This window comes from Nerophis lumbriciformis, linkage group LG03 (assembly GCF_033978685.3).
Source record: "Nerophis lumbriciformis linkage group LG03, RoL_Nlum_v2.1, whole genome shotgun sequence".
NCBI lineage: Eukaryota > Metazoa > Chordata > Actinopteri > Syngnathiformes > Syngnathidae > Nerophis > Nerophis lumbriciformis.
In genome coordinates this window covers 8928900-8947452 of record NC_084550.2, presented here as the reverse complement: position 1 = coordinate 8947452, position 18553 = coordinate 8928900, and the positions used below count along the sequence as shown (strand labels likewise).

General features: G+C 40.0%; 1 protein-coding gene across 1 annotated transcript; it reads right to left on the bottom strand.

The window, feature by feature from the left end:
- Positions 1–16972, bottom strand: LOC133578699 (rab5 GDP/GTP exchange factor-like). Its single transcript, XM_061933157.1, has 9 exons — positions 16764–16972; positions 12120–12305; positions 11926–12050; positions 10042–10193; positions 9884–9953; positions 9663–9798; positions 6812–6906; positions 4921–5177; positions 1–837 (listed from the first exon to the last, which is right to left on the bottom strand). The coding sequence occupies exons 2-9, from the start codon at positions 12275–12277 to the stop codon at positions 457–459; spliced, it is 1374 nt and encodes a 457-aa protein (XP_061789141.1). The 5' UTR covers positions 12278–12305; positions 16764–16972; the 3' UTR covers positions 1–456.
- Positions 16973–18553: the final 1581 nt, after the last annotated feature.

Sequence of the window (18553 nt, the reverse complement as noted above, 5' to 3'; positions counted from 1 at the left end):
TCACGTGTCAATTTTAATATATGATCATCTATTATGACACAACCCCACTTTGATTTTGCTAACAATGTGTAAACAATGTGTACCTGCACATTAGCACAGATACAATAGTACAATAGTTGAGTTACTTCATGTTCCCGTAAAGACCTCAGTTTGTCAAATATACCTTATAACATTTTTTAAGATTTGACATTATTATATAGACACATGGGTTAGCGAGAGGGGGAGGGGACAACCTGAGTGCTTAGTACAGTATTGCTTGTAATTACATTGTAATGTATTGATTAGTTCCTTCTTTGACACACATTAGGAGTGCAAAAAAGAAAGTGGAACTACAAAATCCGCCCTCACCGCTGTGTGCTCTGTGCTGTATCCTTCATCATGAAAATCATTTATCAAAACATCAGTGCTGAGGATTTATATGAGAGAAAAAAATCCCGTACTGGATGGGAGGTTTGATTAACAGTCGGAGTCGTCCGGTCCCGCATATTGATCAGTAAGCACCAACTGCTGTGGGACCTCCTCTCCTGTTGGCGACGACAAAGACGAAGACAGCTCCCTCTGCGCCGTGGCGAACTTGGAGGTGGTCTCGTCGAGCTGGGAATGTACCGTCTGCACCCACTTCTGCAGCTGCGTGTTGAGCGAGTCCACGCCGCGGTCCAGCTCCTCCTGCCTGCTCGTTAGCTCGTCCAGCAGGTGCTGCGTCCCTTCCGCCGCCTGCTGCCTCACGCTCCCTGCGGCGGCCGGGCCCCGTCGATGCCTCATGTAGCCTTCGAACTCGGTCGGGCTGAGGTTGAGTGCCGGTCCGTCCAGTTTGTCGATGAAGGCCACCGCGCAAGACTGAAACAGACCAGTTGCACAATTAGATGCAATGCAGAAAAAGATTCCCATTTGGCAACTCTATCCTGTAGCCACGCCCCCTCAGGTAATACAGTTTCCGTGTTGTGACCTCAATTTACATCCGTCACTTCAAAAATATACTTTCTCTCTGGTTACTAATGAATACTCTAGAATTACAACTAGGGATGTCCGATAATATCGGACTGTCGATATTATCGGCCGATAAATGCTTTAAAATGTAATATTTGAAATAATCGGTATCGGTTTCAAAATTATCGGTATCGGTTTTAAAAAAGTAAAATGTATGACTTTTTAAAATGCTGTAGGGAGAAGTACAGAGCGCCAATAAACCTTAAAGACACTGCCTTTGCGTGCCAGCCCAGTCACATAATATCTACGGCTTTTCACACACACAAGTGAGTGTATGGCTGTATGGTCAACAGCCATACAGGTCACGCTGAGGGTGGCCGTATAAACAACTTTAACACTGTTACAAATATGCGCCACACTGTGAACCCACACCAAACAAGAATGACAAACACATTTCGGGAGAACATCCGCACCGTAACACAACATAAACACAACAGAACAAATACCCAGAACCCCTTGCAGCACTAACTCTTCCGGGACGCTACAATATACACTCCAGCTACTCCCACCCCCCACCCCCTAACCCCGGCCACTTCAACCTCCCCATACTCTCTCAGGGAGAGCATGTCCCAAATTCCAAGCTGCTGTTTTGAGGCATGTTAAAAAACAATAATGCACTTTGTGACTTCAATAATAAATATGGCAGTGCCATGTTGGCATTTTTTTCCATAACTTTAGTTGATTTATTTTGGAAAACCTGGTTACATTGTTTAATGCATCCAGCGGGGCATCACAACAAAATTAGGCATAATAATGTGTTAATTCCACGACTGTGTATATCGGTATCGGTTGATATCGGAATCGGTAATTAAGAGTTGGACAATAGCGGAATATCGGCAAAAAAGCCATTATCGGACATCGGGGGGTGTATATTGTAGCGTCCCGGAAGAGTTAGTGCTGCAAGGGGTTCTGGGTATTTGTTCTGTTGTGTTTATGTTGTGTTACGGTGCGGATGTTCTCCCGAAATGTGTTTGTCATTCTTGTTTGGTGTGGGTTCACAGTGTGGGGCATATTTGTAACAGTGTTAAAGTTGTTTATACGGCCACCCTCAGTGTGACCTGTATGGCTGTTGACCAAGTATGCTTTGCATTCACTTGTGTGTGTAAAAAGCCGTAGATGTTATGTGATTGGGCCGGCACGCATAGGCAGTGCCTTTAAGTAGTGATGGGATCGGCAGTTCTTTTGACTGTACTGAATCACTAGAATCAGTTCCTTAAATTGAGTCGTTCAAAAAATTTGCCTCAATGTGACGTCCTCCTCCGCGACACAGTCAGTTCTCTGTGTCAGTAGGTTCGCGAGTCCTGATTCTGTCGTTCACTGAGTGATTCATGTCGTTAATCCGCGGTGAACGAGTCGTTCGCTCAGTCCCTCCCCCCCGCCCCCATGATGAGTAGCTGGCTGCGTTGTTCGCCGACGTCGAGGGTTCAGTGAGTCACAGAATGCGCCAGCTCCACTCATACCGGCATGGTCGCTGCGGCGCTCAACTGAACTGAGAAAGGAACGAATCAGTTCATGAAGTGATTCGGTTCAGTACGTTCACTCAAAAGATTCGTTCGTTCGACACAACATTACCTTTAAGGCATGCCCCCAATATTGTTGTCTGGGTGGAAATCGGGAGAAATTCGGGAGAATTGTTGCCCTGGGAGATTTTCGGGAGGGGCACTGAAATTCGCGAGTCTCCCGGGAAAACCGGGAGGGTTGGCAAGTATGACTGGGAGACGCAACTGCTCTGTACTTCTCCCTATGTCTGTGTACCGTTTTAAAAAGTCATACATTTTACTTTTTGAAACCGATATTACATTTTAAAGCATTTATCGGCCGATAATATCGGCGGTCCGATATCATCTGACATCTCTAATTGTAGCTGTCATTTTGTACGTCCCGTGCAGTGTTGGGTTAGTTACTGAAAAACAGTAACTAGTTACAGTTACTAGTTACTTTATTTCAAAAGTAACTCAGTTACTAACTCAGTTACTTACACCAAAAAGTAATGCGTTACTGTGAAAAGTAACTATTTAGTTACTTCTTCTACTTTTTTTTTTTTAAAGCTCCCATTAATGCTCTTTTAGCCTTCATTTTAGTACTGTTATTGCACTGGAGAATAATACAATGTGTTGATCAACTTGACATACATTTGCATCACTGAACTCTGCTAAGCAATGTGCTCTACATACAACACACAAAGACAAAGATATGTTTCATAGGGCCAATTTATTTCAGGCCAGAACAAATTGACAAAACTATTTTAAATAGCTGCAACATAACATACATAAGTAACAAACAGCATAATAACACTAACACTAACACTAACACTAACCACGTTAAACCCAGATTCCGAACTAACAAAGGTCTTAACTCATTCTCTTTCTATGCCACTTCAATATGGAATGCACTCCCAACAGGTGTAAAAGAAAGGGCATCTCTATCCTCCTTCAAAACCGCACTAAAAGAACACCTCCAGGCAACTACAACCCTAAACTAACACCCTCCCTTCCACATAATACCTCTTCGGATTGTAAATAATCAAATGTAGACACTTTTTCTTATACTTTCTGATCTCTCTCTCTGTGTCCACTACTTGCTATACATATCCTACCAAGTCAGTCCTACACTGTTTCAATGTCCATTTCTCTGATGATGCAATTGTTGATGACTGAAGTGTTGATACCAACCAAACCTACCCCCCCCCCCCCCCCTCCATATCCCACACCCCGGATTGTAAATAATGTAAATAATTCAATGTATATACCCTGATGATTATCTTGTGTGATGACTGTATTATGATGTTAGTATATATTTGATAGTATATATCTGTATCTGGACCCCGACTTAAACAAGTTAAAAAACTTATTTGGGTGTTACCATTTAGTGGTCAATTGTACGGAATATGTACTGTACTGTGCAATCTACTAATAAAAGTTTCAATCAATCAATCAATCAATCAACAACATAGCTGTAAAGCTGGCTTCACCTAAGGAAGGCACACGTGACATACACAGAGCCTAACCAGGCAGATTTGAATTGTTGTTTTGGGCAGTAGACGGGATCTTTGATCCAAGACACAACTTACATTTAACTAAAATGTTCTTTTCTTTGTGCTCGACAAAAGAAAAGAAGTGAGAATATCTCATACTTGCCAACCCTCCCGAATTTCACTGCCTCTCCCTGGGACAACCATTCTCCAAATTTCTGCCGATTTCCAGCCGGACTTAAGGCACGCCCCCTCCCGGTCTGTGCGGATCTGAGTGAGGACAGCCTGTCGTCACGTCCGCTTGGCCAACCAAAAAGTAACCACAGAACACTATACCGTATAGGCGTATAGTGTTCTGTGGTTACTTTTTTGTTGGCCAACGGTTGTATTGCGCACCCCCCTCCCCTCCCGTCCCCTCCCCTTACCACACTCAGACACACAGTCACACGCACACACAGAGAGCGCAGAGGAAGAATCAGAAGCACGTCTCTGCTTCGCTGGAATAAAACACACTCAGATCCTCAGTTTCTAGCCGATACTACATAAAAAATAACGTAAAATAACGCAGTAACGCATCATGTAGTAACGGTAACTGAGTTATTGAATATAAAAAAATAACGCGTTAGATTACTAGTTACCGCCGAAACTAACGGCGTTACAGTAACGCGTTACTTTGTAACGCGTTAGTCCCAACACTGGTCCCGTGTAGTCATGCATCTTATCTGACTGAGGGAAAGCAACAATTGCTTTCAAAACAACAGAGCAGGAGAAGAGAGTGTTGGGTGTTAAACGTCACACTTGTGTAAATATCTTTATACACAGCTGGCATGCTAACTCCGTTAATTAAGTCTCTCATTCCACATCAGAAAGCCAAAGATTTTTTGCTGCTGTGTTGGTGTCTAATATACAGAAATAGCACACGGAAAAAAAGAACAGTCATTTTTCTCTGCGAGTCAACTGACCAGGTTGGTGAAATAGTAGCCGCTCTCTCCTGCCATAAGACTGTGCGGGAGGCCAAAGCGGATGACGTATTGCATGTTGGAGTGCAGGCGAGGCGGGTTGGCCTTGAGCACCACGTACACCAGCGCAGACAGGAAGTCGTCAGCGTTGGCCGGCTCGCTGTTGGAGGCGGCGAGCGCCTCGAAGACCTGCTGGCTGCACTTGGACACGCACACCAGTTTGTCCTGAGGCGCCCGCTTGGCGTCCATCTCAATAATGGCTGTCAAGGCGGGGAGAAAAGCGTGACTTCAAAAATTACGGCATACAATCTTACAAACCCCGTTTCCATATGAGTTGGGAAATTGTGTTAGATGCAAATATAAACGGAATACAATGATTTACAAATCCTTTTCAACCCATATTCAATTGAATGCACTACAAATTTGATGTTCAAACTCAAACTTTATTTTTTTTTTGCAAATAATTAACTTAGAATTTCATGGCTGCAACACGTGCCAAAGTAGTTGGGAAAGGGCATGTTCACCACTGTGTTACATGGCCTTTCCTTTTAACAACACTCAGTAAACGTTTGGGAACTGAGGAGACACATTTTTTAAGCTTCTCAGGTGGAATTCTTTCCCATTCTTGCTTGATGTACAGCTTAAGTTGTTCAACAGTCCGGGGGTCTCCGTTGTGCTATTTTAGGCTTCATAATACGCCACACATTTTCAATGGGAGACAGGTCTGGACTTCAGGCAGGCCAGTCTAGTACCCGCACTCTTTTACTATGAAGCCACGTTGATGTAACACGTGGCTTGGCATTGTCTTGCTGAAATAAGCAGGGGCGTCCATGGTAACGTTGCTTGGATGGCAACATATGCTGCTCCAAAACCTGTATGTACCTTTCAGCATTAATGGCGCCTTCACAGATGTGTAAGTTACCCATGTCTTGGGCACTAATACACCCCCATACCATCACAGATGCTGGCTTTTCAACTTTGCGCCTATAACAATCCGGATGGTTCTTTTCCTCTTTGGTCCGGAGGACACGACATCCACAGTTTCCAAAAACAATTTGAAATGTGGACTCGTCAGACCACAGAACACTTTTCCACTTTGTATCAGTCCATCTTAGATGAGCTCAGGCCTAGCGAAGCCGACGGTGTTTCTGGGTGTTGTTGATAAACGGTTTTCGCCTTGCATAGGAGAGTTTTAACTTGCACTTACAGATGTAGCGACGGTGGGTTTCTGAAGTGTTCCTGAGACCATGTGGTGATATCCTTTACACACTAATGTCGCCTGTTGATGCAGTACAGCCTGAGGGATCGAAGGTCACGGGCTTAACCGCTTACGTGGAGTGATTTCTCCAGATTCTCTGAACCCTTTGATGATATTACGGACCGTAGATGGTGAAATCCCTAAATTCCTTGCAATAGCTGGTTGAGAAAGGTTTTTCTTAAATTGTTCAACAATTTGCTCACGCATTTTTGACAAAGTGGTGACCCTCGCCCCATCCTTGTTTGTGAATGACTGAGCATTTCATGGAATCTACTTTTATACCCAATCATGGCACCCACCTGTTCCCAATTTGCCTGTTCACCTGTGGGATGTTCCAAATAAGTGTTTGATGAGCATTCCTCAACTTTATCAGTATTTATTGCCACCTTTCCCAACTTCTTTGTCACGTGTTGCTGGCATCAAATTCTAAAGTTAATGATTATTTGCAAAAAAAATATATATTTATGAGTTTGAACATCAAATATCTTGTCTTTGTAGTGCATTCAATTGAATATGGGTTGAAAATGATTTGCAAATCATTGTATTCCGTTTATATTTACATCTAACACAATTTCCCAACTCATATGGAAACGGGGTTTGTACAAACATTATACAAATGAAAGGGTTGTCTTTTACCTGTTATAGCAGGAAGAAAGGGATCCCCGGTAATTGGACTCTGTATATCAGGAAAGGGCACACCAAGCATTTGTGGGGTGACCCACGCTAAAGAACTAAAAAAAAAAAAAAAAAGACAACAACAACAAAATGTCAGACAAGGAATTTTGGTGCTTTCAGAAGTTAAAATCTAGAAATGTGCCTCCAACTTCCAGTAATTGTTTATGATTGCGTATGTTTAAGCTTTTAAATTGGTCAATTCAATTAATGACATTGAAACAAGGAGAAAAGTGCAGCCTGATGTGATACAAGAATATATAATACAACTAGAAAAGCACGCTGCAAAAACTGAAATCTAAGTAAGATTAAATATCTCAAATAAGGGTGATATTTGCTTATTTTCTGTCTGATAAGTTCATTCTTCTCACTAAGCAGATTTATGTTAGAGTGTTTTACTTGTTTTAAGTGTTTTGGTCCTAAATTATCTCAGTAAGATATTACAGCTTGTTGCTGAGATTTGATGACCTATATTGAGTAAAACATGCTTGAAACTAGAATATCAACTGTTGCAAAGCTGTGTCATCAACACTCACAAGTATAAAACTACTTTTTTAAAGTAATCATTTCTTATTTCAATCATGAAAAAAAAAAAATCATGATGCCGAGTGTATATCATTATGTCAAGATAATGGCACTAGCATTTACTTCATTTAAGAATATTTTACAACATATTGAGCAAAAAGGTATATTTTTTTCTACCAAGAAAAGTGCACTTGTTATTAGTGAGAATATATTTATTTTAAGGTATTTTGGGTTCATTGAGGTTAGCTAATCTGACTTGTTTTGGAAAGTCTTGACAAGCCGAATTTTCTTGTTCTATTGGCAGATAATTTTGATTACCGTATTTTTCGGACCATAAGTCGCAGTTTTTTTTCATAGTTTGGCCGGGCTCCAGTGCGACTTTTATATGTTTTTTTCCTTCTTTATTATGCATTTTTGGCAGGTGCGACTTATACTCCGGTGCGACTTATACTCCGAAAAATACGGTAGTTCAAATAAAATACCCCTAATTTTTGTATTTTTTTTTCTTCTTTTTGAACACTGACTTTTTGCAGTGCACTTGGAGAGCCACATCTTTGGTTGGCTTTATAGTGGGGACAAAAAAGCAAGCCCAAATAAGCAACCACACGTTCAAAAACGAGCCCAAAGAAATGCAATCTGCAACTCGACTTCAGAAAAAAAAAAATGAAGTTGCTTATGTCAGAATAATTGTAAATAAGTTATCACACAAATTGTTTTCTATGAGTTCAGGTTACCCTGCGTGAAGACCGTTTGCCCGGGTTACAATCCACTGGTGCTTACAAAGCTGTCTTTGATCTTATCAAGCAAAAGGCGGACAGCTTGTAAACCTCCACTGTGTGCGATGGAATGCGCCGCAGAGGTGTCGGTTTCTCAGATCTTGGACAGCCACAGGAAGGACCTTATCAGGACCCTAAATCTATAAGCAGAGCGGGGGGGGGGGGCAAACCTGACACCGCTCCAAGCACCTTTTGTTTGAACTGTTTATGACCCAGTGCAGCTGCTGTGTAATAAGACCCCTCCCCTTAGAAGCAGCTGCAATATATGTAATCAGGGAATGCCCTAATAAATGGGGAGGCGTGGAACTCTTTCCTCAGAGCGTGGGGCGACATTGTACGAGGGTGCAGGTCCACGCGCTCTCCGCATGAGCAAAATTGAATCCTGTCTCTGTTTGATTCCTTGCTTCTTGTCTTGTTTAATAGATAGTTCGGTGTTTGAACCGGACAGCCTATAATAAGCGAACTTGACAACACTGCTCACAACAACATGGTGACAATGATCACCCCCAAAATCTAATCAGTTGTTCTTTATCCCAGTTTGGGCAACTAACTAACAGACAGACACACCCAGGCGATCAAATATCCATCCATCCATCCATTTTCTAAAAATATAACATATATGTGGGGAGGCGTGGCACGCCGGGACCGACTCCGAGATGGCGGCGTCGAGGATCAGCGTCGGAATGGACGGCAGGTGCGTGGATCGCGCAGCTGGGCGCAATTCTATAATCCTCTGTCGATGTGTAAAAGGGTGGCAGCAGAGGAGGAGGAGAAAGAAGGAGTTGGAGAGCGAACAGCGCAGAAGAGAGCGAGAGGCAGACGCAGACGACGCGGAAGGCTGAAAAGCGAACCGAGGAGCGAGCAGTGAAAGCGTCAGAGCTGAAAAGCGACCCGACGGGACTGAAGGTTTATTGACAAATAAACAAAGTCAAAACTCTGCTCGTAGTAATGTCTGTGCTTGGTGGTCCTTGGAACCCACACAACGGCTTGAGACCGTCACAATATAAAATAAAATTGATGAGAAAATTGTTATTTACTTCTATGCATACAACTACTCGTTGTATGCATTAACATAGTAATATAATAATAAATGGTAAAGCACAATGTCATACATTTTGACATGATGGCTTTTGAGCATGCACACATTGAGTTACAATTTGACATTAACAAAAAAAACGTAATTTTTTTCCTCATTTTTATGATTCAATTATCAAATTTTGCCCATTGAAATATTCTGGATTTTTATAAATTTAGATTTTTTTTTACTATATTATTTATATTAAATAATGTAATTTTTTATGTATGTTATGTAATTTCCCCAATGTGGGATAAATAAAGTATATTCTCTGCCTGTTAATTTTTTTGGGAGAAAAAAATACTATTTTATGCTGAAAAAAATGTAATGTGGACTATCCAACAAAAGAAACAGTAAGAGTTTAAATATCAAACATCAGAAACAGGAAGTTGCATGCAAACAAACCATTCTAACCATATTAGTTTTATTTGTATCTAACCGGATTCTCCTCTGAAGAGCCAGGTCCTTCTGCTCGTCATCACAGCTGTCATGGCAGAAGACCCATTTGTGCAAGCGGGTCATGATGAGCTTCTCCACGTGCTCCATCGTCTGTGTGAGCTCGGCTTCTGAAAAACCTTTCAAAAAAAAAGAAAGTGACAGCTCCACCATTGGTAGGTCAGCTTTGATGGAGGACTTAAGACCCAGAGAAGATGTACGCACTGTTGAAATATTCTGCATAGGACTGGAAGAAATCGTGCACAAGGTCTGACAGCTTCTGTACTGGCAAATGCTGCAAAAAAAAACCCCCAAAAACATTATTGATTCATGCTGTGTCTTCTCTGATATGAAACAATTATGCCGTCTAACAAAGTATTTACATGGTAAGCTTCCATGGTATTGAGGAAGGTTGTACATCGGGACTGAAGCTGCTGGGCGGATGTGCTCCGAAGTATCTTTAGGAAGCCGGTGAAATCTCCTGGTTGTAGGTTCTGGAAGGCTTTTAACACGAGCAGGTGGCTATCGGAGGGCTCTGGAAGGGAAAAAGGGAAAAACCCAAACTGGAATAAAATAAAACAGCTTTTACTCTAAATTTTGACACAATAATGTTTTTAGATGGGAAAAAAATAAATTGTGTCAAAAATATCTAACACATTTCATTAAACAGAAGTTAATGTTAAAAATAAACAAAACAGCCATAGCGGCTTTTTATGGATACCGCTGGTAAATCATAAGTGTAGTGTATGTCATGTTTATTTTTAAAGTGTTTAATTAACGTATTGCTCATATTTTACTGAGAAGCTTATGTCTTGCATACGTTCCATTTCCTGTTCTATGGCTATGATCACATACTTTTTCATCACTAACAGCAGTGCCTTTCTATGGTGTCACTGCAAAAAAAAAACAAAGAAAAAACGAAACACTTCTTTCAGATACTCACTGAGCTGAAGTCTGAGGAGATTTGATGATGGTTTAAAGCAGGGGTCCCCAAACTTTTTGACCCTAGGGCTGCATTGGGTTAAAACAATTTGGCCGGGCTATATATATATATATATATATATATATTTATTAATGAGAGATGTCCGATATTATCGGCCGATAAATGCTTTAGAATGTAATATCGGAAATTATCGGTATCGGTTTCAAAATTATCGGTATCGGTTTCAAAAAGTACAATTTATGACTTTTTAAAACGCGGCTGAGTACACGGACGTAGGGAGAAGTACAGAGTGCCAATAAACCTTAAAGGCACTGCCTTTGCGTGCCGGCCCAGTCTCATAATATCTACGGCTTTTTACACACACAAGTGAATGCAACACATACTTGGTCAACAGCCATACAGGTCACACTGAGGGTGGCCGTATAAACAACTTTAACACTGTTACAAATATGCGCCACACTGTGAACCCACACCAAACAAGAATGACAAACACATTTCAGGAGAACATCCGCACCGTAACACAACATAAACACAACAGATCAAATACCCAGAACCCCTTGCAGCACTAACTCTTCCGGGACGCTACAATATACACCCCCCGCTACCAACCCCGCCCACCTCAATCTCCTCATGCGCTCCCAGGGAGAGCATGTCCCAAATTCCAAGCTGCTGTTTTGAGGCATATTAAAAAAAATAATGCACTTTGTGACTTCAATAATAAATATGGCAGTGCCATGTTGGCATTTTTTTCCATAACTTGAGTTGATTTATTTTGGAAAACCTTGTTATGTATATATATATATATATATATATATATATATATATATATATATATATAACAAGGTTTATATATATATATATATATATATATATATATATATATATATATATATATATATATATATAACAAGGTTTATTTATATATATATATATATATATATATATATATATATATATATATATATATTTCCTCGCGCACTAATTGACTGAAAGAGTGCGCACTTGATGTCATGTTATCAATGGAAAAATGCATTTTTAGACCATTTGATTTGCCTGAGCGGCCAGGAAACACAGAGAGTAACGAGCGGTACTAAATGAATTAGAAAGGACAGATTTAAAAAAATTATAATAATTAAAAAAACATTTAAATAAAATGAATTTTTTTTTTTTTAACTTGGGACTTCCTGCGGGCCGGATTTTGGATGCTGGCGGGCCAGATCTGGCCTGCGGGCCGTAGTTTGGGGACCACTGGTTTAAAGTTTTGGTTGACCTTTGAGGCATTTTTTTCTAATGTAAGACCACAGGGTTGGACGGAGAACCACACCTTGCTTGGGAGGAGACGGACCGCCCCAGAAGAGTCTCCTCATAGTGTTGATACGGCGGCTCTTTTCCATATTTTTCTTCTCCTCAAATTTGGAGAAGGTCGGCGGAGTTGCATCATTACTGGGTCTACAAGGGAACGACAAATGTTGATGTTGTCAATGGAACTTATCAGTGAATGCTCCATAGAGTAAGTACCTGGAGTCTTGCGTGCGGGCTTCCGCGGGTCGCATTTGCTCCCTCCAGCATTTGGAGCAGAAGCCTTGCCACACCGGGTTGCCATAGTAGCCGCAGGTGTTCTTGCACAGAAGCTTCTCCTGAGACAGTTGGATTCCTCTTTGCTTGTCTGTCCACATCGTAGCGCGTATATGTAATCACTGATTCCTGTATTGAAGACAGCGTTGACGTTAGACGTCCAGTAGGTGGATCTTCCAAGATACACACACACACAAAATGGATATAAAGTCCGCCTTACAGTCAGGAAATGTCCCCTCAACCACCTACATTTTATTTCAGTTATCTTCAAAGCCAACCAGGATATAAAAAAGGCCTTATGTTTTTGAAGGGCGTAAATTTTGGGGGGGGATTCTTGTTTTTTACTTTTTTTCTTCCAACAATTATTTTTACTGCTTTGAAGGCTTGTTTAGATAGTCACAGGTTTACATTTGTAAAATAACAAATGTTATGCAAAAGCATACTAATTGACAACTGTGACATCATTTCATCAAAAGGCCTTTAAATGGTTAAAATAAAGAATAAAAACCATTAGATGTTTGGTATTTTTGTTGAGGGCTGAAGTTCATTGAAAGATTTGGGATTAAAAAAAGTAGCAAAAAAATGAATCCAAAATGTTTTTTTGCCCTTTAAAAAATGAAGGACTTTGTATGTCCTGTTTGGCTTTGGGGTGTTGTTGAATAACTGCCAGTGTGGTACGCCTGTGAAATAATTGGACATTGACATTAAAAAAAATATATCCATTAAATAAATCATGTAAATGGAGTAACACAACAAAAATTGTCAAAATGCAACAAAAATTTACCACAAAAAGAGTCAGCCTCAGTTCCCAGAGGGTGAAAACAGAGGAGTCTATTCATAACACTAACATATTGAGAGAGAAAAAAGTCTAATAAATAGCCATCTTAGTTATTAACAAAACAATTGTGATGTATTATTCGCAGAATCGTGCAGCCCTGCTGCAGACTTTGAAATTACCCTTAAAGTATAAATGCGAGTTTGATGTTTCCCTTTTACACACATGTAAGAGGGATGTGTGCTATGGCTATGAGTTGTTTTATCCATTGGTCTCAGTCTGGACCCCCTCTCCAGGGGCCCAGACTTAGACCGATTTTATTTTTTCTCAAGAACCGGGAGGTTGGGTCTTGGGCACAGTTGGGTGTTCCAACAACACAATGACCCCAAACACACGTCAAAATTGGTAGAGGAATGGCTAAATCAGGCTAGAATTAAGGTTTTACAATGGCCTTCCAAAGGTCCTGACTGAAACGTGTGGACAATGCTGAAGAAACAAGTCCATATCAGAAAACCAACACATTTAGCTGAACTGCACCATGTTTGTCAAGAGGAGTGGTCAAAAAATCAACGAGAAGCTTGCCAGAAGCTTGGGGATGGCTACCAAAAGCGCCTTATTGCAGTGAAACTTGCCAAGGGATATGTAAGCAAATATTAACATTACTGTATGTATACTTTTGACCCAGCACATTTGCTCACATTTTCAGTAGACCCATAATAAATTCATGAAAGAACCAAACTTGACGAATGTTTTTTGTGACCAACAAGTATGTGCTCCAATCACTCTATCACAAAAATATAAGAGTGTCCCTTAAATTGTATTTATTTACTAGCAAGCTGGTCTCGCTTTGCTCGACATTTTTAATTCTAAGAGAGACAAAACTCAAATACAATTTGAAAATCCAAGAAAATATTTTAAAGACTTGGTCTTCACTAACTGACAAAGAAACAGATAACAGATTTGGTGTCCAGTTCAAAGTGTGACATGATTTATTTAAAAATTTGAGAGTTGACTTTTGTATTTTACATGAGTTATTATTTGTACAAACATGGTGCAAAGTACTTCATGATTTGTTAAAAAATGTTAGTGGATAGCTAGTTAAAATGGGATATTGTGATTTCACAAGACTGTCTTAGAAGTGATCATTTGAAAATGTTCAATTTGAAAAATGTGCACTTAGAGAAAATATAAAAATGAAGTGTTGCATATTGATATTTATCTGTTTCTATATATATTTATTGTGCGAAATCGTTAAGATGATCAGTGTTTCCACAAGGATAAATATCATTAATTATTAATAATAACAGAGTTAAAGGTAAATTGAGCAAATTGGCTATTTCTGGCAATTTATTTAAGTGTGTATCAAACTGGTAGCCCCTGCGATGAGATGGCGACTTGTCCAGGTTGTACCCCGCCTTCCGCCCGATTGTAGCTGAGATAGGCTCCAGCGTCCCCCGCGACCCCAAAGGGAATAAGCGGTAGAAAATGGATGGATGGAAACTGGTAGCCCTTCGCATTAATCAGTACCCAGGAAGTAGCTCTTGGTTTCAAAAAGGTTGGTGACCCCTGCTCTATCACAAAAAAATAAGAGTTGTAGAAATTATTGGAAACTCACAGAGGTGGGACCAAGTCATTGTTTTGCAAGTCACAAGTAAGTCTCAAGTCTTTGCCCTCAAGTCCGAGTCAAGTCCCGAGTCAAGACAGGCAAGCCCCGAGTCAAGTCCAAAGTCAAGACTGGAAAGTCTCAAGTCAAGTCCTAAGTCCTGCATTTTGAGTTTCGAGTCCTTTCAAGTCCTTTTAACCACAGACTAATATATTAACATAGATTGTGTATGCTTTTCAAACGCTGTATTTATTTATTAAAACAAGTGCATTTTAAATTGCAGGAAAGAAAATTGTGCTGACATTGCACTTTATAATAGCACTATTAACCAGTCATTTTAAACATTAACTCATTCCTTTACAGAACAAACACATTGAAAAATAAAGTGCAAATGTACTTATTTGTACAAAAGTGTTAACATTGAAAAAACATGACATATACGTGAACATAACAAAAAAGTTGTACTTTTTATATGTCAGGGCCCTATGCTGCATTGCATTTGCAAAAGACCAAATTAGCCAAGAGTCTGTCAGTCATTTGTGCACGATGGGGGCGTAGTATGATGCCACCATGGCTGAAAACTCACTCCACTGGAGCACTGGAGGCAGGCACTGCCAAGACTCTCATGGCCACTCGGAACAGTGAAGGAAGAGTCTTCATGTTCAATGCCCAGAACAAAAGGGGGGAGAGAGTTGTTTTGGGTTGGTGCACTACTTGTAAGTGTATCTTGTGTTTTTTATGTTGATTTAATTAAAAAAAGAATACAATTTTTTTTTATTTCTTGTGCGGCCCGATACCAATCGATCCACGGACCAGTACCGGGCCGCGGCCCGGTGGTTGGGGACCACTGAGGTAAACAACCAACAGTATGTCAGAAAGCTAGCTAAAACGGTACACATATTCATAATATAGTATACATTTTAACTGACCTTTATTTTACTATTTTTGTCTTTTTTTAGGTGGCTAAAATACGCGGTGCTGCTGACCGCCGTCTAACGTTACGTGTGATATATTGACTAACGTAACCCTGCTTAAAAAAAATCACTGAACAAAAAGTATGAATAAGGTAGTGAACTGCAACAGATTCCCGTGTTTGCAATAACGTTATAACGTTAGCAGTGAGTTTACAGCCTCACTGATTTAACTACACAGCAAATAAAAGTCACGTTACTTAGCCAATAAACGTTATCTTACATTCAAAACTTACCGTTCTTTGTACAACTTCAAATGCCGGACGAAGTTGGAAGTTGTTGCCTCTCCATCAGTAATTTTCGAACCGCATGTGTTGCATACTGCAAACCGTTTTGTGTTGACCATCTCGTAATTTTTATAGCCAAACAAAATTATTTTAGGTATCATTTTTTGTTCACTGGCGTGTGGTTTGGACATGTCTTCTTCGTTGGTTGTCCTGCAATTTGATTGGATGAATGCTGTGTGATGAAAACAAAGTAGATCTAATTTGATTGGCTGTTGTACTGAGAGCACACCAGCTGACACACGCAACGCTGATAGACAAGTACACAATGAAAAATACGGAATAACTTTTTCATCTTTGGGTTTTGGGGAAAGTAGCAAGTCATGTCAATTCAAAAGGCTCAAGTCCAAGTGAAGTCACAAGTCATTGATGTTAAAGTCTAAGTCGAGTTGCAAGTCTTTTTACATTTTGTCAAGTCGAGTCTAAAGTCATCAAATTCATGACTCGAGTCCAAGTCATGTGACTCGAGTCCACACCTCTGGAAACTCAAGACAGCCATGACATTATGTTCTTTACAAGTGTATGTCAACTTTTGACCACGACTGTATGTGTATGCATATGTACATGTGTATGTATGTATATATGTATGTTTATTTGTCACCGAAAATGAATGGAAGGCGGTGGATAGATCTTCATTTTTTCCAAGTTTAACAACTACCTCACTATCCCTCAACAAAAACTAAATAACAGACTTCAAACCAATTTTAAGATTTTGACAAAACATACAAGTTTTTGTCAGGGTTTCTTTTAGCAGGTGTCTTTTTTTAAAGCTAGAGTTAGCTATTTCAGCTAGCATCCAACAGGTAGCAGCTGAACGGAGTGACATAAGAACCAGCACACGCCGTAAAAAGTCGTAGCCAAAACATCAGAGCCTTAAAAGTGTCTCAATAAGTGTCTTAATGACATAAATAAAGTAGTGGTAGAGTTTTTAAATACAGCAAAAGTACTACTCACCTGTCAAATGCAGCGAGGAAGCGCCATAATAACTTCCGGTATTCTTACGGCTGTGTTCTTTAAATATTTTTTTACTTTTCCACAACTCCATACATAGTGGCAATCCTTACACGATAAAATGGACTAAAACGAAAAAAAATTGGCTTAAACAATAAACGTCAAAAGTAGAATAAACCGAGACAGAAATGGCGACTTTCAGTAGCCAACACCGGAAGTCACATGGATAGAGGCCTAGACATGTTATAAGTAGACGCAGCGTTGGCTGCTGTGACGCGAGAAATTGGGCCGCCATCTTGAAGTGGTGACGAGGAGCCGGCGAGCAGCCTAAACTGACAGTTGACAGGTAGAAAACAAAGATGCCGGGCTGGTGTTCAGCGTTTTCCTGCTCAAATGAGCGGACTGTTGAATATAGGAATCGGGGGATTATACTTTTCACAAGTAAGATTTAACATTAACGTACTATTGGTTGTATTTTGTAAAAAGAATATTACCACAGAGTTGAGAAGGGGCAAAGATCTTCAATAGTACTGAAATCGTAGCCGCTAGCAAACAAGAGTATGACAATTTTAGGCGAAGTATAAGACAATACTTTCTTAACAGTATAATTGTAACCAGGAATAAGTCTTCAAGTAACAATATTCAAATAGTAACATTGTTGGGTAAGACAGAATTTGGTTTTATTCTGAATCCAGTGAAACAGATTGGTGGTTTTAGCTGATATAAAGACTTTCAGGTGTTTATGTTTAAGTATTTGGCAGACGCTTTTATCCAAAGCGACATACATAAAAAATACATATAAAACAATCACTGTAAACATGATCATTTAAGGGAAGAATAATACAAAATATCAATACAAAGTGTCAAGACAGAATAAACTCTCTGCTGCTGCAGCAACAGAGATATATATAGATATCTAATGTATTCATACATTATTTATGTAGGATATACGCATGTATATATAACCTAATCATATTGTTTCTTCAATTTAAAAATAGCTGACCGTTTTTTTCCCACTTCTCTGGAATTATATTCCCAGTTTTGATCTCGGACGTCTGGTCAATTATAGCATATAAGAATATTCTATTACTATTAAGCAAACCATGAATAATAAAACATGTGTCCTTTATCATAGCTACACGTATGACAAAAAAGCCGCGTGGAAATCAGTGGTATTCAGTGAGGTAAAATGAATTAAATGCGCTGACAGTTCATTGCTCCTGCCAAGTGAATTGCACTGAGTGGAGCAGATCACCACTCCAAGATGGCGGCCCCGCGTCTCGTCAGCGGCAGTAGGCAGTAGCGCGCCATGCTGCGTCTACTTATAAGATGTCTATGGATAGCAGTACTGTAACGTAAAACAATGATTTTCCACAATAAAGTATTGTTGCGACATATATTGGCAAAACCATCAGCCGCTCTAACTTAACTTCCCAAATCCACATGTTCATAAACATTTAACCATCACATCCAATAAAACCGAAAGCCTCGTATTTTAGTAAAACTGCAAGGGTCGGGAGAGTCAAGTGCAGTTGCAAAGAGGCGTGCTTTTAGTTTGAAACTACCAGCCAAATTTGTTTCGCGCAATACCGGTCGCCAGGCAACGGTAAACAAGGGATTTGACAACAGAAGTTGCAGGATCTTGCATGCGCAGGTAAGGTTATGTAGGAATTAACTTAATTATTCTTTAAATATCAAATGAAAAAAGGATCACATAATATATATGATGTTGATGAAACCTTTGTGTTCAAGCTGACAACACTGAGTGACCAATCTGCCAATCAGTTGAAGAA

Bases quoted from the DNA above. Each gene is read 5' to 3' on its own strand.
- LOC133578699 (XM_061933157.1), bottom strand. From the start codon at position 12,277: ATGTGGACAGACAAGCAAAGAGGAATCCAACTGTCTCAGGAGAAGCTT. The intron at 10,194-11,925 runs GTGTGGTTCTCC...TTTCCCTTCCAG, and splicing joins TCCGTCTCCTCCCAAGCAAG to AGCCCTCCGATAGCCACCTG. The intron at 838-4,920 runs GTCAGTTGACTC...GGTCTGTTTCAG, and splicing joins GCTACTATTTCACCAACCTG to TCTTGCGCGGTGGCCTTCAT.